Source organism: Trematomus bernacchii, unplaced genomic scaffold, assembly GCF_902827165.1.
Source record: "Trematomus bernacchii unplaced genomic scaffold, fTreBer1.1, whole genome shotgun sequence".
NCBI classification, from domain to species: domain Eukaryota; kingdom Metazoa; phylum Chordata; class Actinopteri; order Perciformes; family Nototheniidae; genus Trematomus; species Trematomus bernacchii.
In genome coordinates, this window is record NW_022987631.1 from 668334 (window position 1) to 689562 (window position 21229).

The 21229-nt window shown below is 42.4% G+C and overlaps 2 protein-coding genes across 2 annotated transcripts in view; both read right to left on the reverse strand.

Annotated features, from left to right (window-relative positions):
- dpy30 (dpy-30 histone methyltransferase complex regulatory subunit) overlaps positions 1–1196 on the reverse strand; it is a 2265-nt gene extending 1069 nt beyond the window's left edge. The window contains exons 1-2 of the mRNA XM_034133034.1: positions 1125–1196; positions 491–531 (exon numbers count right to left, since the gene is read on the reverse strand). Coding sequence (XP_033988925.1) covers positions 491–531; positions 1125–1134 — 51 coding nt within the window. The 5' untranslated portion in view covers positions 1135–1196. The remainder of the gene's footprint in view (positions 1–490; positions 532–1124) is intronic.
- Positions 1197–6395: 5199 nt separating this feature from the next.
- Positions 6396–21229, reverse strand: part of srd5a2a (steroid-5-alpha-reductase, alpha polypeptide 2a) — a 34002-nt gene continuing 19168 nt past the window's right edge. Inside the window, exons 3-5 of the mRNA XM_034133025.1 lie at positions 16103–16204; positions 15537–15687; positions 6396–6797 (exon numbers count right to left, since the gene is read on the reverse strand). Coding sequence (XP_033988916.1) covers positions 6731–6797; positions 15537–15687; positions 16103–16204 — 320 coding nt within the window. The 3' untranslated portion in view covers positions 6396–6730. The remainder of the gene's footprint in view (positions 6798–15536; positions 15688–16102; positions 16205–21229) is intronic.

Here is a 21229-nt window from a genome sequence, read left to right on the forward strand (position 1 = left end):
CAGAAAACCACCCTGAGAACAGCTGTTTGTTTGGTAACGGACAACATGTCTTCACTTTATTTATTTGTATTTATCCACCCGTATAAAGAGATCTCTTTTTCTAGCAAAAAGGGGAAAATAATGACCTCCCATCTCAAAAGGTCCGTGTTTCTTTACACCTATTCATTGGGACTTCTTACGGGTTTTCTCATTATGTTTGAGTTTTCTGATCATTGATAATGAGATCATCTGACCATTTGTATCTCAGTGTTTCCCTGATGACACCCCGTCTCCCAGCTCTGTAAATATATGTCTCATGGTCGCTAAAACTCTGGTGTTCTCTTCAGAAACCCGAGTGTGTGACTGCAGCAAGATATCACACAGTCATCAGCTGTTTCACACATATCAATATCATACAGTACAGGGTGCTGTGTGTGTGTGTGTGTGTGTGTGTGTGTGTGTGTGTGTGTGTGTGTGTGTGTGTGTGTGTGTGTGTGTGTGTGTGACCCACAGGAGTGTGTCCCTCCATCGACTGATCTGCGTCTGTGTGATCTGAAAGGAGAGAGAGAGAACAGAAGCCGTTGGAACAACTTTTTAAAAGTCTCACAGTTTAGTCTTTTTTAGTGAGAGACTCAGACTCCCAGAATGCCTTGCAGTATACAGTATGAACCTCATATGTCAGCTTCTCTTCTGATGTATTTTTATTATGCTTCTTGTTCAGTAAAGACTAAATCATTCAAATGACCGTGACATGTACAGCCGGTCTTTATTCTGGAGTCACTTCATCCTGAGATAATACCTATAGATGTCTGCTATAACAGTAAACTAAGAACACTATTAAAGCTACTTCATATTTTCAAATACAAATATGATACCCAAAGGATAGACACGTGACATGTCTGTTTGTTTATTACCGTGTGTTTGTAACGGAAAGTGTTTCTGCTTTTTAACCGGCGGTAAATTAGCTTAGCATCGCATTAGCTCTCCGTGATTTCTTAATAAAACCTCATTAAACAAGTGAACAAGAACCCTGTGATTCAGCCCGAGCCTCTGGCACAGGACATCTAACTGGGAAACGGGCAGAAAACAAACACACATACAACAGAAACTCTGAAACACTCCATCAATGGAAACAAAAAACTCACCGTCCGACATGTTTGTTGTGGATCTGAACGTAAGTGACGTGGTGACGTAAATTCTGTTCAATGGTTACGTAAGTGACGTCGTTTCTGTCTAATGATTACGTAAAAAAGATAAAAGCACGGAACCATTGTGGGATATTATTTTTAAATAATTAATATAATAAAACAAACGAAATATTTTCCACGTTCTTTTTTTGTGTGAATGTGTTTTTTGTTTTCTAAATTTTTGTTTAAATTATTTGTTTCGTTCCCAACGCCTTATGTGTTTCCGGTTTGTGTACTTCAAAATAAAAGCACGGAACCACGATTCATAAATGTTTTAAAATGTGTTTAAAATGATTTGTTTGTTCCAAGTACTTGTTTGAATATGTTATACAGTATTTACATTTGTGTTTTAATTAGTTTTGTTTATTTGTTCTTATAATTGTTGTTCCTCACGTCGTACCTGTTTCCGGTTTATGTAGATACTACAAAATAAAAGCACAAAGCTATTACTTTAAAGGGGACCTATCCTGCAAAATGCACTTTCTGATGTCTTTTCTAAATCACTATGTGTCCCCGGTGTGTCGGGGAACTCAAGCAGCGTCAGAAAATAAAACCCTCTCTTTTCCTCCGTACCCACATCTTTTAAAAACGGGGGTACAACGAGCGGATACAGATTTGCTGCCGGTATGACGTCAAATCGGATGGTGGACCCAAAGAGAGTTGCTATCAGAAACAATGCCTGACGTGTTTTGGAAGTAATCTTTGTTTGTTTGTTGTACATGTCAAAATTCTTCCCAAAGGTCAAGGAATACCATGATCATAACACCAGAGGGAGCTCCACAAATCATGTAAAACCCAGATTTGGCACAAAAAAGGGGGAATACACGTTTCGCAATTATGCCACATCAAGGTGGAACGCTCTTCCCACAACTGTAAAGGAAAGTAAAACTATACTTACCTTCAAAACCTCTCTTAAAGAGCACCTTCGGGGGAGAGCATTGCAAAACTGGCCCCGGTAATGGTACAAATCTCAACCTGTCGTACAATGGACAGCTTCCCCCCCCCATCTATGTATATACTCGCATTTTAGACTCTGTTACTAACTGTATATCTGTAGACTTGGTATGTCTTAAATGTCCGGTTAGGATGTATTAGAACGAAATCTAAAATGAAAATTGTAAATAAGCCATCTGTATGTAAAAAACCACCTGTATGTAAATTGTAAATAAGCCATCTGTATGTCAAATATGTCTTATATGTCTTAAATGATATGATGAATTGGAAATGGGGGACCCTGATGTAAACAAGACGAAAGTCTTTCTCTGGTCTGCATCCCCTTAACAATTGTATGTTTTGAGCTGTACTGTACTGTACCCAATATACAAGCTGTTAATAAACTTTTCAATCAATCAATCAATCAATCAATACATTAGCCTCGCTAACACTCAGAGCTAACCTGTACTGGAGAGCACATGTGTTTAAAAAGCAGGAAATAAAAAAAGAACTCACCTTGTGATAAACCCATAAGAGAAAAAGCATTTGAGCTCCATACTGTTTCAGAGATAATCCTTGATGTGATTTAGAACAGGATGGTGTTTTATCACAGCAGAATTTAACTTTATCTCCGGTAGAATTCTGATCAGGCATTAGCTCCGCTCAAGCTAAGGACCCAAAATCCGCGTTTCTCTAAACAGCTGGAATAGAGGGAAATGAGGGATTTCTGAAATGCATGATCTGTTTGTATTTTGAGCAAAACACATCATAGACATGTTTTTATATATTTGTATCTGAGACCCATAATATATGCCTACAAATAGCACGATAGGTGCACCTAAACAATCATTGTTTTTCTCTTTGTACAAAAGAAGCAGAGCAGGTGTTTTTAGAAATATAAAATAAGCATAAAACATACACATTCAAAATCCCTTTAAAAACAGGAAGATTCATCCTGATGGAAATATTCACAGGTTAGACAGATTCCTGCTGTTACACAGTCGATCAATTGATCAGTGGATCAGTGGATCAGTGGATCAGTGGGTCAGTGGATCAGTCGGTCAGTGGGTCAGTGGATCAGTGGGTCAGTGGATCAGTCGGTCAGTCGGTCAGTGGATCAGTCGGTCAATGGATCAGTCGGTCAGTCGGTCAGTGGATCAGTGGATCAGTCGGTCAGTCGGTCAGTGGATCAGTGGATCAGTTGGTCAGTGGATCAGTCGGTCAGTCGGTCAGTGGATCAGTCGGTCAGTTGGTCAGTGGATCAGTGGATCAGTTGGTCAGTGGATCAGTGGATCAGTTGGTCAGTGGATCAGTGGATCAGTTGGTCAGTGGATCAGTTGGTCAGTGGATCAGTGGATCAGTCGGTCAGTGGATCAGTCGGTCAGTGGATCAGTGGATCAGTTGGTCAGTGGATCAGTGGGTCAGTGGATCAGTCGGTCAGTCGGTCAGTGGATCAGTCGGTCAGTGGATCAGTGGATCAGTCGGTCAGTGGATCAGTGGATCAGTCGGTCAGTGGATCAGTCGGTCAGTGGGTCAGTGGGTCAGTGGATCAGTGGGTCAGTGGATCAGTTGGTCAGTGGATCAGTGGATCAGTTGGTCAGTGGATCAGTTGATCAGTGGATCAGTGGATCAGTGGATCAGTGGATCAGTTGGTCAGTTGGTCAGTGGGTCAGTGGATCAGTGGATCAGTCGGTCAGTGGATCAGTGGATCAGTTGGTCAGTTGGTCAGTGGATCAGTGGATCAGTTGGTCAGTGGATCAGTCGGTCAGTGGATCAGTGGGTCAGTGGATCAGTGGGTCAGTGGATCAGTGGATCAGTTGGTCAGTGGATCAGTTGATCAGTCGGTCAGTGGATCAGTGGATCAGTCAGTCAGTGGATCAGTGGATCAGTCGGTCAGTGGATCAGTGGATCAGTGGGTCAGTGGATCAGTCGGTCAGTCGGTCAGTGGATCAGTCGGTCAGTGGATCAGTGGATCAGTCGGTCAGTGGATCAGTGGATCAGTCGGTCAGTGGATCAGTCGGTCAGTGGGTCAGTGGATCAGTGGGTCAGTGGATCAGTTGGTCAGTGGATCAGTGGATCAGTTGGTCAGTGGATCAGTGGATCAGTTGATCAGTGGATCAGTGGATCAGTGGATCAGTGGATCAGTGGATCAGTTGGTCAGTTGGTCAGTGGGTCAGTGGATCAGTGGATCAGTCGGTCAGTGGATCAGTGGATCAGTTGGTCAGTTGGTCAGTGGATCAGTGGATCAGTGGATCAGTGGATCAGTCAGTCAGTGGATCAGTGGATCAGTTGGTCAGTGGGTCAGTGGATCAGTGGATCAGTCAGTCAGTGGATCAGTGGATCAGTTGGTCAGTGGATCAGTGGATCAGTGGGTCAGTGGATCAGTCGGTCAGTCGGTCAGTGGATCAGTCGGTCAGTGGATCAGTGGATCAGTCGGTCAGTGGATCAGTGGATCAGTCGGTCAGTGGATCAGTCGGTCAGTGGGTCAGTGGATCAGTGGGTCAGTGGATCAGTTGGTCAGTGGATCAGTGGATCAGTTGGTCAGTGGATCAGTGGATCAGTTGATCAGTGGATCAGTGGATCAGTGGATCAGTGGATCAGTTGGTCAGTTGGTCAGTGGGTCAGTGGATCAGTGGATCAGTCGGTCAGTGGATCAGTGGATCAGTTGGTCAGTTGGTCAGTGGATCAGTGGATCAGTTGGTCAGTGGATCAGTCGGTCAGTGGATCAGTGGATCAGTTGGTCAGTGGATCAGTGGATCAGTTGGTCAGTGGATCAGTCGGTCAGTGGATCAGTGGGTCAGTGGATCAGTGGGTCAGTGGATCAGTGGATCAGTTGGTCAGTGGATCAGTTGATCAGTCGGTCAGTGGATCAGTGGATCAGTGGATCAGTCAGTCAGTGGATCAGTGGATCAGTTGGTCAGTGGATCAGTGGATCAGTTGGTCAGTGGATCAGTGGGTCAGTGGATCAGTTGGTCAGTGGATCAGTTGGTCAGTGGATCAGTGGATCAGTGGATCAGTGGGTCAGTGGATCAGTTGGTCAGTGGATCAGTGGGTCAGTGGATCAGTGGATCAGTTGATCAGTTGGTCAGTGGATCAGTGGATCAGTGGGTCAGTGGATCAGTGGGTCAGTGGATCAGTTGGTCAGTGGATCAGTTGATCAGTGGATCAGTGGATCAGTTGATCAGTGGATCAGTTGATCAGTGGATCAGTTGATCAGTTGGTCATGGATCAGTGGATCAGTTGGTCAGTTGATCAGTGGATCAGTTGGTCAGTGGATCAGTGGATCAGTTGGTCAGTGGATCAGTTGATCAGTGGATCAGTGGGTCAGTTGGTCAGTGGGTCAGTTTGTCAGTGGGTCAGTGGATCAGTTGATCAGTGGATCAGTTGGTCAGTGGATCACTGGATCAGTGGATCAGTTGGTCAGTGGATCAGTTGGTCAGTGGATCACTGGATCAGTGGGTCAGTGGATCAGTTGGTCAGTGGATCAGTTGGTCAGTGGATCACTGGATCAGTGGATCAGTTGGTCAGTGGATCAGTTGATCAGTGGATCAGTGGGTCAGTGGATCAGTGGGTCAGTGGATCAGTTGGTCAGTGGATCAGTTGGTCAGTGGGTCAGTGGATCAGTGGGTCAGTGGATCAGTTGGTCAGTGGATCAGTTGGTCAGTGGGTCAGTGGATCAGTGGGTCAGTTGGTCAGTGGATCAGTTGGTCAGTGGGTCAGTGGATCAGTGGATCAGTGGGTCAGTGGATCAGTTGGTCAGTGGATCAGTTGGTCAGTGGGTCAGTGGATCAGTGGATCAGTTGGTCAGTGGATCAGTTGGTCAGTGGATCAGTGGGTCAGTGGATCAGTTGGTCAGTGGATCAGTTGATCAGTGGATCAGTGGGTCAGTGGGTCAGTGGATCAGTGGGTCAGTGGATCAGTGGATCAGTGGGTCAGTGGATCAGTTGGTCAGTGGATCAGTTGGTCAGTGGATCAGTTGGTCAGTGGATCAGTGGGTCAGTGGGTCAGTGGATCAGTGGGTCAGTGGATCAGTGGGTCAGTGGATCAGTGGGTCAGTGGATCAGTTGGTCAGTGGATCAGTTGGTCAGTGGGTCAGTGGATCAGTGGATCAGTTGGTCAGTGGATCAGTGGGTCAGTTGGTCAGTGGATCAGTGGATCAGTGGGTCAGTGGATCAGTTGGTCAGTGGGTCAGTGGGTCAGTGGATCAGTTGGTCAGTTGGTCAGTGGATCAGTGGATCAGTTGGTCTGCAGGGTTTCTTTATGTATTGAATATCATGTAAAATATCAATAAAAACGTCACATATTACACTTTATTATTGCAGCAAGTGAAGAAGGTAAATCTATAAGAGTATAGCATGTGAGTTATTATATGTTGTTGAGACTAAAGCTGTAGATGCAACAGGAGAAACACACGTATCGTTCAATATTTACAAGATAATACAGAATAAAGATGATTTAAATGAAAGGGATTCATTAAAATGTGAAATGTTTGAGTTCTCAGTGTTTAAATATATATTTCTATAAAGTTTTACAACACCTTTGTTATTTATTAGGAGATGAAGAGACAGAGATAGATGATTCAGTCTGAAGGAAGACGAGAGGTGGAGATGAACATTAAGGTAATGAGTAGCTCAGAGGAGGAAGGGGATGATCGCTCTCCTGCAGCGAGGGTAGTCCTCAAACCTCTTCAGGTAATCTCTGCAAACACAAACACATTCATATAAGTCAAAATACACAAGTAAACAAATAAAACACAACAATAAGTCATCAGTTATATCACCAGTAAGTGTACCTGTGTTACTGGTATTGAAGCAGTACCTGGTATTGAAGCAGTACCTGGTATTGAAGCAGTACCTGGTATTGAAGCAGTACCTGGTATTGAAGCAGTACCTGGTATTGAAGCAGTACCTGGTATTAAACCAGTACCTGGTATTGAAGCAGTACCTGGTATTGAAGCAGTACCTGGTATTAAACCAGTACCTGGTATTGAAGCAGTACCTGGTATTAAACCAGTACCTGGTATTGAAGCAGTACCTGGTATTGAAGCAGTACCTGGTATTGAAGCAGTACCTGGTATTAAACCAGTACCTGGTATTGAAGCAGTACCTGGTATTAAACCAGTACCTGGTATTGAAGCAGTACCTGGTATGAAGCAGTACCTGTATTAAACCAGTACCTGGTATTGAAGCAGTACCTGGTATTGAAGTCAGTACCTGGTATTAAACCAGTACCTGGTATTGAAGCAGTACCTGGTATTGAAGCAGTACCTGGTATTAAACCAGTACCTGGTATTGAAGCAGTACCTGGTATTAAACCAGTACCTGGTATTGAAGCAGTACCTGGTATTGAAGCAGTACCTGGTATTGAAGCAGTACCTGGTATTGAAGCAGTACCTGGTATTAAACCAGTACCTGGTATTGAAGCAGTACCTGGTATTAAACCAGTACCTGGTATTGAAGCAGTACCTGGTATTGAAGCAGTACCTGGTATTGAAGCAGTACCTGGTATTGAAGCAGTACCTGGTATTAAACCAGTACCTGGTATTGAAGCAGTACCTGGTATTAAACCAGTACCTGGTATTGAAGCAGTACCTGGTATTGAAGCAGTACCTGGTATTGAAGCAGTACCTGGTATTGAAGCAGTACCTGGTATTAAACCAGTACCTGGTATTGAAGCAGTACCTGGTATTGAAGCAGTACCTGGTATTGAAGCAGTACCTGGTATTAAACCAGTACCTGGTATTGAAGCAGTACCTGGTATTGAAGCAGTACCTGGTATTGAACCAGTACCTGGTATTGAAGCAGTACCTGGTATTGAAGCAGTACCTGGTATTAAACCAGTACCTGGTATTAAACCAGTACCTGTATTAAACCAGTACCTGGTATTGAAGCAGTACCTGGTATTGAAAGCAGTACCTGGTAGTGAAGCAGTACCTGGTATGAATCAGTAACCTGGTAATTAAACCATACCTGGTATGAAGCAGTACCTGGTATTAAAGCCAGTACCTGGTATTGAAGCAGTACCTGGTCATTGAAGCAGTACCTGGTATTGAAGCAAGTACCTGGTATTGAAGCAGTACCTGGTATTGAAACCAGTAACCTGGTATTGAAGCAGTACCTGGTATTGAAGCAGTACCTGGTATTACAGTACCTGGTATTACAGTACCTGGTATTGAAGCAGTACCTGGTATTGAAGCAGTACCTGGTATTAAACCAGTACCTGGTATTGAAGCAGTACCTAGTATTGAAGCAGTACCTGGTATTGAACCAGTACCTGGTATTGAAGCAGTACCTGGTATTAAACCAGTACCTGGTATTGAAGCAGTACCTGGTATTGAACCTGTACCTGGTATTGAACCTGTACCTGGTATTGAAGCAGTACCTGGTATTAAACCAGTACCTGGTATTGAAGCAGTACCTGGTATTAAACCAGTACCTGGTATTGAAGCAGTACCTGGTATTAAACCAGTACCTGGTATTGAAGCAGTACCTGGTATTAAACCAGTACCTGGTATTGAAGCAGTACCTGGTATTAAACCAGTACCTGGTATTGAACCTGTACCTGGTATTAAACCAGTACCTGGTATTGAAGCAGTACCTGGTATTAAACCAGTACCTGGTATTGAAGCAGTACTTGGAGCAGTACCTGGTATTAAACTAGTACCTGGTATTGAAGCAGTACCTGGTATTGAACCAGTACCTGGTATTGAAGCAGTACCTGGTATTAAACCAGTACCTGGTATTGAAGCAGTACCTGGTATTGAAGCAGTACCTGGTATTAAACCAGTACCTGGTATTGAAGCAGTACTTGGAGCAGTACCTGGTATTGAAGCAGTACCTGGTATTAAACCAGTACCTGGTATTGAAGCAGTACTTGGAGCAGTACCTGGTATTAAACCAGTACCTGGTATTGAAGCAGTACCTGGTATTGAAGCAGTACCTGGTATTGAAGCAGTACCTGGTATTAAACCAGTACCTGGTATTGAAGCAGTACCTGGTATTGAAGCAGTACCTGGTATTGAAGCAGTACCTGGTATTGAAGCAGTACCTGGTATTAAACCAGTACCTGGTATTGAAGCAGTACCTGGTATTAAACCAGTACCTGGTATTGAAGCAGTACCTGGTATTGAAGCAGTACCTGGTATTGAACCAGTACCTGGTATTGAAGCAGTACCTGGTATTGAAGCAGTACCTGGTATTAAACCAGTACCTGGTATTGAAGCAGTACCTGGTATTGAAGCAGTACCTGGTATTAAACCAGTACCTGGTATTGAAGCAGTACCTGGTATTGAAGCAAGTACCTGGTATTTAAAGCCAGTACCTGGTATTGAAGCTAGTACCTGGTATTGAAGCAGTACCTGGTATTGAAACAGTACCTGGTATTGAAGCAGTACCTGGTATTAAACCAGTACCTGGTATTAAACCAGTACCTGGTATTGAAACAGTACTGGTATTGAAGCAGTACCTGGTATTGAAGCAGTACCTGGGTATTGAACCATGTACCTGTATTGAAGCAGTACCTGGTATTGAAGCAGGTACCTGGTATTAAAGCCAGTACCTGGTATTAACAGTACCGGTATTAAGCAGTACCTGGTATTGAAAGCAGTACCTGGTATTGAAGCAGTACCTGGTATTGAAGCAGTACCTGGTATTAAACCAGTACCTGGTATTGAAGCAGTACCTGGTATTAAACCAGTACCTGGTATTGAACCAGTACCTGGTATTAAACCAGTACCTGGTATTGAAGCAGTACATGGTATTAAACCAGTACCTGGTATTGAAGCATACTGGTCTTAAAGTACCTGGTATTGAAGCAGTACCTGGTATTGAAGCAGTACCTGGTATTGAAGCAGTACCTGGTATTAAACCAGTACCTGGTATTGAAGCAGTACCTGGTATTGAAGCAGTACCTGGTATTGAACCAGTACCTGGTATTGAAGCAGTACCTGGTATTAAACCAGTACCTGGTATTGAAGCAGTACCTGGTATTGAACCTGTACCTGGTATTGAACCTGTACCTGGTATTGAAGCAGTACCTGGTATTAAACCAGTACCTGGTATTGAAGCAGTACCTGGTATTAAACCAGTACCTGGTATTGAAGCAGTACCTGGTATTAAACCAGTACCTGGTATTGAAGCATACCTGGTATTAAACCAGTACCTGGTATTGAAGCAGTACCTGGTATTAAACCAGTACCTGGTATTGAACCTGTACCTGGTATTAAACCAGTACCTGGTATTGAAGCAGTACCTGGTATTAACCAGTACCTGGTATTGAAGCAGTACTTGGAGCAGTACCTGGTATTAAACCAGTACCTGGTATTGAAGCAGTACCTGGTATTGAACCAGTACCTGGTATTGAAGCAGTACCTGGTATTGAAGCAGTACCTGGTATTAAACCAGTACCTGGTATTGAAGCAGTACTTGGAGCAGTACCTGGTATTGAAGCAGTACCTGGTATTAAACCAGTACCTGGTATTGAAGCAGTACCTGGTATTGAAGCAGTACCTGGTATTGAAGCAGTACCTGGTATTAAACCAGTACCTGGTATTGAAGCAGTACCTGGTATTGAACCAGTACCTGGTATTGAAGCAGTACCTGGTATTGAAGCAGTACCTGGTATTAAACCAGTACCTGGTATTGAAGCAGTACTTGGAGCAGTACCTGGTATTGAAGCAGTACCTGGTATTAAACCAGTACCTGGTATTAAACCAGTACCTGGTATTGAAGCAGTACCTGGTATTGAAGCATTACCTGGTATTGAAGCAGTACCTGGTATTGAACCAGTACCTGGTATTGAAGCAGTACTTGGAGCAGTACCTGGTATTGAAGCAGTACTTGTAGCAGTACCTGGTATTGAAGCAGTACCTGGTATTGAAGCAGTACCTGGTATTGAAGCAGTACTGGTATTAAACCAGTACCTGGTATTGAGCAGTACCCTGGTATTGAAGCAGTACCTGGTATTGAACAGTACTGGTATTGAAGCATACCTGGTATTGAACCAGTACCTGGTATTGAAGCAGTACCTGGTATTAAACCAGTACCTGGTATTGAAGCAGTACCTGGTATTGAACCTGTACCTGGTATTGAACCTGTACCTGGTATTGAAGCAGTACCTGGTATTAAACCAGTACCTGGTATTGAAGCAGTACCTGGTATTAAACCAGTACCTGGTATTGAAGCAGTACCTGGTATTAAACCAGTACCTGGTATTGAAGCAGTACCTGGTATTAAACCAGTACCTGGTATTGAAGCAGTACCTGGTATTAAACCAGTACCTGGTATTGAACCTGTACCTGGTATTAAACCAGTACCTGGTATTGAAGCAGTACCTGGTATTAAACCAGTACCTGGTATTGAAGCAGTACTTGGAGCAGTACCTGGTATTAAACCAGTACCTGGTATTGAAGCAGTACCTGGTATTGAAGCAGTACCTGGTATTAAACCAGTACCTGGTATTGAAGCAGTACCTGGTATTAAACCAGTACCTGGTATTGAAGCAGTACTTGGAGCAGTACCTGGTATTGAAGCAGTACCTGGTATTAAACCAGTACCTGGTATTGAAGCAGTACCTGGTATTGAACCAGTACCTGGTATTGAAGCAGTACCTGGTATTGAAGCAGTACCTGGTATTGAAGCAGTACCTGGTATTGAAGCAGTACCTGGTATTGAAGCAGTACCTGGTATTGAAGCAGTACCTGGTATTGAAGCAGTACCTGGTATTAAACCAGTACCTGGTATTGAAGCAGTACCTGGTATTGAAGCAGTACCTGGTATTAAACCAGTACCTGGTATTGAAGCAGTACTTGGAGCAGTACCTGGTATTGAAGCAGTACCTGGTATTAAACCAGTACCTGGTATTGAAGCAGTACTTGGAGCAGTACCTGGTATTAAACCAGTACCTGGTATTGAAGCAGTACTTGGAGCAGTACCTGGTATTAAACCAGTACCTGGTATTGAAGCAGTACCTGGTATTGAACCAGTACCTGGTATTGAAGCAGTACCTGGTATTGAAGCAGTACCTGGTATTAAACCAGTACCTGGTATTGAAGCAGTACTTGGAGCAGTACCTGGTATTGAAGCAGTACCTGGTATTAAACCAGTACCTGGTATTGAAGCAGTACCTGGTATTGAAGCAGTACCTGGTATTGAAGCAGTACCTGGTATTGAAGCAGTACCTGGTATTAAACCAGTACCTGGTATTGAAGCAGTACCTGGTATTGAACCAGTACCTGGTATTGAAGCAGTACCTGGTATTGAAGCAGTACCTGGTATTAAACCAGTACCTGGTATTGAAGCAGTACTTGGAGCAGTACCTGGTATTGAAGCAGTACCTGGTATTAAACCAGTACCTGGTATTAAACCAGTACCTGGTATTGAAGCAGTACCTGGTATTGAAGCATTACCTGGTATTGAACCAGTACCTGGTATTGAAGCAGTACTTGGTATTAAACCAGTACCTGGTATTGAAGCAGTACTTGGAGCAGTACCTGGTATTGAACCAGTACCTGGTATTGAAGCAGTACTTGGAGCAGTACCTGGTATTGAAGCAGTACTTGTAGCAGTACCTGGTATTGAAGCAGTACCTGGTATTGAAGCAGTACCTGGTTTTGAAGCAGTACCTGGTATTGAAGCAGTACCTGGTATTGAAGCAGTACCTGGTATTGAAGCAGTACCTGGTATTGAAGCAGTACCTGGTTTTGAAGCAGTACCTGGTATTAAACCAGTACCTGGTATTGAAGCAGTACCTGGTATTGAACCAGTACCTGGTATTGAAGCAGTACCTGGTATTAAACCAGTACCTGGTATTGAAGCAGTACCTGGTATTGAAGCAGTACCTGGTATTGAAGCAGTACCTGGTATTAAACCAGTACCTGGTATTGAAGCAGTACCTGGTATTGAACCAGTACCTGGTATTGAAGCAGTACCTGGTATTGAAGCAGTACCTGGTATTAAACCAGTACCTGGTATTGAAGCAGTACTTGGAGCAGTACCTGGTATTGAAGCAGTACCTGGTATTAAACCAGTACCTGGTATTAAACCAGTACCTGGTATTGAAGCAGTACCTGGTATTGAAGCATTACCTGGTATTGAAGCAGTACCTGGTATTGAACCAGTACCTGGTATTGAAGCAGTACTTGGAGCAGTACCTGGTATTGAAGCAGTACTTGTAGCAGTACCTGGTATTGAAGCAGTACCTGGTATTGAAGCAGTACCTGGTATTGAAGCAGTACCTGGTATTAAACCAGTACCTGGTATTGAAGCAGTACCTGGTATTGAAGCAGTACCTGGTATTGAACCAGTACCTGGTATTGAAGCAGTACCTGGTATTAAACCAGTACCTGGTATTGAAGCAGTACCTGGTATTGAACCTGTACCTGGTATTGAACCTGTACCTGGTATTGAAGCAGTACCTGGTATTAACCAGTACCTGGTTATTGAAGCAGTACCTGGTATTGAACCTGTACCTGGTATTGAAGCAGTACCTAGTATTAAACCAGTACCTGGTATTGAAGCAGTACCTGGTATTAAACAGTACCTGGTATTTGAAAGCAGCACCTGGTATTAAACCAGTACCTGGTATTGAACCTGTACCTGGTATTAAACCAGTACCTGGTATTGAAGCAGTACCTGGTATTAAACCAGTACCTGGTATTGAAGCAGTACTTGGAGCAGTACCTGGTATTAAACCAGTACCTGGTATTGAAGCAGTACCTGGTATTGAAGCAGTACCTGGTATTAAACCAGTACCTGGTATTGAAGCAGTACCTGGTATTAAACCCAGTACCTGGTATTGAAGCAGTACTTGGAGCAGTACCCTGGTATTGAAGCAGTACCTGGTATTAAACCAGTACCTGGTATTGAAGCAGTACTGGTATTGAACCAGTACCTGGTATTGAAGCAAGTACCTGGTATTGAAGCAGTACCTGTATTGAAGCAGTACCTGGTATTGAAGCAGTACCTGGTATTGAAGCAGTACCTGGTATTGAAGCAGTACCTGGTATTGAAGCAGTACCTGGTATTAAACCAGTACCTGGTATTGAAGCAGTACCTGGTATTGAAGCAGTACCTGGTATTAAACCAGTACCTGGTATTGAAGCAGTACTTGGAGCAGTACCTGGTATTGAAGCAGTACCTGGTATTAAACCAGTACCTGGTATTGAAGCAGTACTTGGAGCAGTACCTGGTATTAAACCAGTACCTGGTATTGAAGCAGTACTTGGAGCAGTACCTGGTATTAAACCAGTACCTGGTATTGAAGCAGTACCTGGTATTGAACCAGTACCTGGTATTGAAGCAGTACCTGGTATTGAAGCAGTACCTGGTATTAAACCAGTACCTGGTATTGAAGCAGTACTTGGAGCAGTACCTGGTATTGAAGCAGTACCTGGTATTAAACCAGTACCTGGTATTGAAGCAGTACCTGGTATTGAAGCAGTACCTGGTATTGAAGCAGTACCTGGTATTGAAGCAGTACCTGGTATTAAACCAGTACCTGGTATTGAAGCAGTACCTGGTATTGAACCAGTACCTGGTATTGAAGCAGTACCTGGTATTGAAGCAGTACCTGGTATTAAACCAGTACCTGGTATTGAAGCAGTACTTGGAGCAGTACCTGGTATTGAAGCAGTACCTGGTATTAAACCAGTACCTGGTATTAAACCAGTACCTGGTATTGAAGCAGTACCTGGTATTGAAGCATTACCTGGTATTGAACCAGTACCTGGTATTGAAGCAGTACTTGGTATTAAACCAGTACCTGGTATTGAAGCAGTACTTGGAGCAGTACCTGGTATTGAACCAGTACCTGGTATTGAAGCAGTACTTGGAGCAGTACCTGGTATTGAAGCAGTACTTGTAGCAGTACCTGGTATTGAAGCAGTACCTGGTATTGAAGCAGTACCTGGTTTTGAAGCAGTACCTGGTATTGAAGCAGTACCTGGTATTGAAGCAGTACCTGGTATTGAAGCAGTACCTGGTATTGAAGCAGTACCTGGTTTTGAAGCAGTACCTGGTATTAAACCAGTACCTGGTATTGAAGCAGTACCTGGTATTGAACCAGTACCTGGTATTGAAGCAGTACCTGGTATTAAACCAGTACCTGGTATTGAAGCAGTACCTGGTATTGAAGCAGTACCTGGTATTGAAGCAGTACCTGGTATTGAAGCAGTACCTGGTATTAAACCAGTACCTGGTATTGAAGCAGTACCTGGTATTGAAGCAGTACCTGGTATTGAAGCAGTACCTGGTATTGAAGCAGTACCTGGTATTGAAGCAGTACCTGGTATTGAAGCAGTACCTGGTATTGAAGCAGTACCTGGTATTGAAGCAGTACCTGGTATTGAAGCAGTACCTGGTATTGAAGCAGTACCTGGTATATTGAACCAGTACCTGGTATATTGAACCAGTACCTGTGGTGCTGGTATTGAAGCAGTACCTGTGGTGCTGGCAGGCCCGGGGCCCAATGGAGCAGACAGTGAAGAAGGCGAAGGCGAAGGCGGGGAAGGACCCGGCGGCGATGGCGAACCCGATCCATTCCAGGATCTCCCCGAGGAAGTTAGCGCCGGAGACAAACTCAAACAGACCACCTGGCAGGAAACAGAGTTAGAGACACACCTGAACCATCAGAGTTAGAGACACACCTGAACCATCAGAGTTAGAGACACACCTGAACCATCAGAGTTAGAGACACACCTGAATCATCAGAGTTAGAGACACACCTGAACCATCAGAGTTAGAGACACACCTGAACCATCAGAGAGAGGAGGTTCTGAATCTGGTTCAGATTTTGATTTTGATTCTGATTCTGATCCTGGTTCTGGTTTTAGTTCTGGCTCTCATTCTGATTCTGGTTCTTATTGTGGTTTTGGTTCTGGTTCTGGTACTGGTTCTGATTCTGATCCTGGTTCAGACTCTGGTTTTAGTTCTAATTCAGATTCTGGTTCTGGTTCTTATTGTGGTTTTGGTTCAAGTTCTGGTTCTGATTCAGATTCTGGTTCTGACCGTGGGGGATGCGGTACACGGTCTCTCCGGGTCTCCGTAGTTTCCGCAGGATGTCGTCGCTGTGGATGTTGATGATCATCCCGAACAGGAAGAGCAGGAAACCTTCAGAATAAAAGACACAACATAATATATTAAACATAATGTAATATCCAGGAGCCACATTTAAAGGTGGTGTAGGTAAGTTTGAGAAACCAGCTCGAGATCGCTAGAATTTGAAAATACACAGCCGGAAAAACTCTGCCACTTCCTCACAGAGCCCCTCCTCCAACACACACGAACGCGCACATGACCAATGAGGGCACGAGATAAGTTTGTGCACAGATGGAAGGCTGACAGGCAGGTAGGCCATCCAGTTATTTTAGCCGGGCCGGCTCAGATGATTGGTCGTGCTTTTTACAGTACTACAGCTTCCACAGATGAGATATTTTAATGGATTTTTTGTCAAAGCACTTCAGATATTCATTGCTATCGGGATGTTAAGAGCATTCCATGGAATATAACAACAAGTGTATCTTGAGCCGGTTTCTCAAACGTACCTACCCCACCTTTAAGGTGTATGTGTTTCTATTTATGACGTGGTATTCTCTACGTATTATTGGTGGTGTGCTCTGGGGTTAGTGGTTGTTGAACCTGGCTCACCTGCTCACTGTGGTTCTGTATGGAAAGAGAGGCGGGGCCAAACCTTCTGTGGACCGCACATTTATACTGAAATCCTGCAACATTTTTCCACCGCAATATCCTTAACCATCAGTGGCATCGTTATCGCACTTAAGGTTATCGGCACCTGGATATATTGGATGTTTTGCTTGTTTATTCCTGCAATAAATGGTCAAACGAAACAGAAAGAGTGGAGCGATGGTTTGAGCGTGTCAAAGTGTTTATCTTCCCGTATTAAGACCCTCACGGACGCTTTTAATTGGACTGACTATAGCATCGAGTGAGCGGCAGGACTCTGGAGAGAAGGCCTTGTTGAGGCCAGAGGTCAGAGGAGACTGGCCAGACTGGTTCAAGATGATAGAAAGGCAACAATAACTCAAATAACCACTGGTTAAAGAAGACCATCTCTGATCCACAACCTGAAGCAGATGGGCTACAGCAGCAGAAGACCCCCCGGCACCCCTCCTGTCAGATAGGAACAGGACTCTGAGGCTACAGCAGCAGAAGACCCCCCGGGTACCCCTCCTGTCAGATAGGAACAGGAAACTGAGGCTGGAGCAGCAGGATACCCCCCGGGTACCCCTCCTGTCAGATAGGAACAGGACTCTGAGGCTACAGCAGCAGAAGACCCCCGGATACCCCTCCTCCTGTTACAGTTCGGACGGGTTCACTAAGACTGGAGAATAGAAGATTGTAAAAATGTTGCCTGGTCTGATGAGTCTGGAATTCTGCTGGGACATCCGGACGGTATGGATCCATCCTGCCTCGTATCAATGGTTCAGGCTGATAGTGGTGGTTAATGGTGTTTTGTGTGTTTTTAAAGGTATTATTATTTTCAGATTAGTGTACATCCCAGTGTTTCTGCACACTCTCCTTGTTCTGTGGTCTCTAACAGGAGGTTGGGAAAGGGTCACACATGTGGAGTTATATAATCATACATTCCACATCTGGAATAGGTATAAAGCAACCGGACCCCAGAGGAAACCAAAACAAACATCTTCAGGCACTGTGAGCCTGTCAGTGCACAAAACCTTAGTGACGTACATCAAATAAGGATTATATAATATTAAATAACATTTACAATATGAGAGGCAATTTGGAGATAGCTAGTTCAATAGCTAACATACGCTATTCATGTCACGATCTGTCTGTGTTGTGTTTTGTCTTGTCTATATCTGTCTTTGGTTTCCTGTTTTATTTTGAAAAGTGTTCACCCCCTGTCTTGCCTGTTGCTTCCTGTCTGTGTTCCCTCCTGCCTGATTACCTGATTGTGTTCACCTGGTGCCCCTGTGTTTTCTCCTCCCTCCTCACCTGTCTCTTGTTTCTTTGATTAGTCTTGTGTGTATTTAAGTTCTGGTTTTTTTGTCTGTCATTGTTAGATCCTTGTTTGTCTTTGACTGTGTTTACGGGGAAGTGTTCTGTTTGTACTATTTAACCTTTAATTAAAGGTATTTTCTGTGAAATCTGCATTTGGGTCCTGCCTGCACTCACCCTGACAATTCAGCTTGTAAGAAACACAAATACCTGTACTTTCTACTTCTTACATGTTGAACACAAATACCTGTACTTTCTACTTCTTACATTTTGAACACAAATACCTGTACTTTCTACTTCTTACATGTTGAACCCAAATACCTGTACTTTCTACTTCTTACATGTTGAACACAAATACCTGTACTTTCTACTTCTTACATGTTGAACACAAATACCTGTACTTTCTACTTCTTACACTTTGAACACAAATACCTGTACTTTCTACTTCTTACATGTTGAACACAAATACCTGTACTTTCTACTTCTTACATGTTGAACCCAAATACCTGTACTTTCTACTTCTCACATGTTGAACACAAATACCTGTACTTTCTACTTCTTACACTTTGAACACAAATACCTGTACTTTCTACTTCTTACATGTTGAACACAAATACCTGTACTTTCTACTTCTTACATGTTGAACACAAATACCTGTACTTTCTACTTCTCACATGTTGAACACAAATACCTGTACTTTCTACTTCTTACATGTTGAACTCAAATACCTGTACTTTCTACTTCTTACATTTTGAACACAAATACCTGTACTTTCTACTTCTTACACTTTGAACACAAATACCTGTACTTTCTACTTCTTACACTTTGAACACAAATACCTGTACTTTCTACTTCTTACATGTTGAACACAAATACCTGTACTTTCTACTTCTTACATGTTGAACACAAATACCTGTACTTTCTACTTCTCACATGTTGAACACAAATACCTGTACTTTCTACTTCTTACATGTTGAACACAAATACCTGTACTTTCTACTTCTTACATGTTGAACACAAATACCTGTACTTTCTACTTCTTACATGTTGAACCCAAATACCTGTACTTTCTACTTCTTACATGTTGAACACAAATACCTGTACTTTCTACTTCTTACATTTTGAACACAAATACCTGTACTTCTACTTCTTACATGTTGAACCCAAATACCTGTACTTTCTACTTCTTACATGTTGAACCCAAATACCTGTACTTTCTACTTCTTACATGTTGAACACAAATACCTGTACTTTCTACTTCTTACATGTTGAACACAATACCTGTACTTTCTACTTCTTACATTTTGAACACAATACCTGTACTTTCTACTTCTTACATGTTGAACACAAATACCTGTACTTTCTACTTCTTACATGTTGAACACAAATACCTGTACTTTCTACTTCTTACATGTTGAACACAAATACCTGTACTTTCTACTTCTTACATGTTGAACACAAATACCTGTACTTTCTACTTCTTACATGTTGAACACAAATACCTGAACTTTCTACTTCTTACATGTTGAACTCAAATACCTGTACTTTCTACTTCTTACATGTTGAACACAAATACCTGTACTTTCTACTTCTTACATGTTGAACACAAATACCTGTACTTTCTACTTCTTACATGTTGAACACAAATACCTGTACTTTCTACTTCTTACATGTTGAACCCAAATACCTGTACTTTCTACTTCTTACATGTTGAAGACAAATACCTGTACTTTCTACTTCTTACATGTTGAACACAAATACCTGTACTTTCTACTTCTCACATGTTGAACACAAATACCTGTACTTTCTACTTCTTACATGTTGAACACAAATACCTGTACTTTCTACTTCTTACATGTTGAACACAAATACCTGTACTTTCTACTTCTTACATGTTGAACACAAATACCTGTACTTTCTACTTCTTACATGTTGAACACAAATACCTGTACTTTCTACTTCTTACATGTTGAACCCAAATACCTGTACTTTCTACTTCTTACATGTTGAACACAAATACCTGTACTTTCTACTTCTTACATTTTGAACACAAATACCTGTACTTTCTACTTCTTACATGTTGAACACAAATACCTGTACTTTCTACTTCTTACATTTTGAACACAAATACCTGTACTTTCTACTTCTTACATGTTGAACACAAATACCTGTACTTTCTACTTCTTACATTTTGAACACAAATACCTGTACTTTCTACTTCTTACACTTTGAACACAAATACCTGTACTTTCTACTTCTTACACTTTGAACCCAAATACCTGTACTTTCTACTTCTTACATGTTGAACACAAATACCTGTACTTTCTACTTCTTACATGTTGAACCCAAATACCTGTACTTTCTACTTCTTACATGTTGAACACAAATACCTGTACTTTCTACTTCTTACATGTTGAACCCAAATACCTGTACTTTCTACTTCTTACATGTTGAACCCAAATACCTGTACTTTCTACTTCTTACATGTTGAACACAAATACCTGTACTTTCTACTTCTTACATGTTGAACACAAATACCTGTACTTTCTACTTCTTACATTTTGAACACAAATACCTGTACTTTCTACTTCTTACATGTTGAACACAAATACCTGTACTTTCTACTTCTTACATGTTGAACACAAATACCTGTACTTTCTACTTCTTACATGTTGAACACAAATACCTGTACTTTCTACTTCTTACATGTTGAACACAAATACCTGTACTTTCTACTTCTTACATGTTGAACACAAATACCTGTACTTTCTACTTCTTACATGTTGAACACAAATACCTGTACTTTCTACTTCTTACATGTTGAACACAAATACCTGTACTTTCTACTTCTTACATGTTGAACACAAATACCTGTACTTTCTACTTCTTACATGTTGAACACAAATACCTGTACTTTCTACTTCTTACATGTTGAACACAAATACCTGTACTTTCTACTTCTTACATGTTGAACCCAAATACCTGTACTTTCTACTTCTTACATGTTGAACTCAAATACCTGTACTTTCTACTTCTTACATGTTGAACACAAATACCTGTACTTTCTACTTCTTACATGTTGAACACAAATACCTGTACTTTCTACTTCTCACATTTCCCAAACAGGCTGGTTCCTTTAGTTTGAATGTGTGTTTG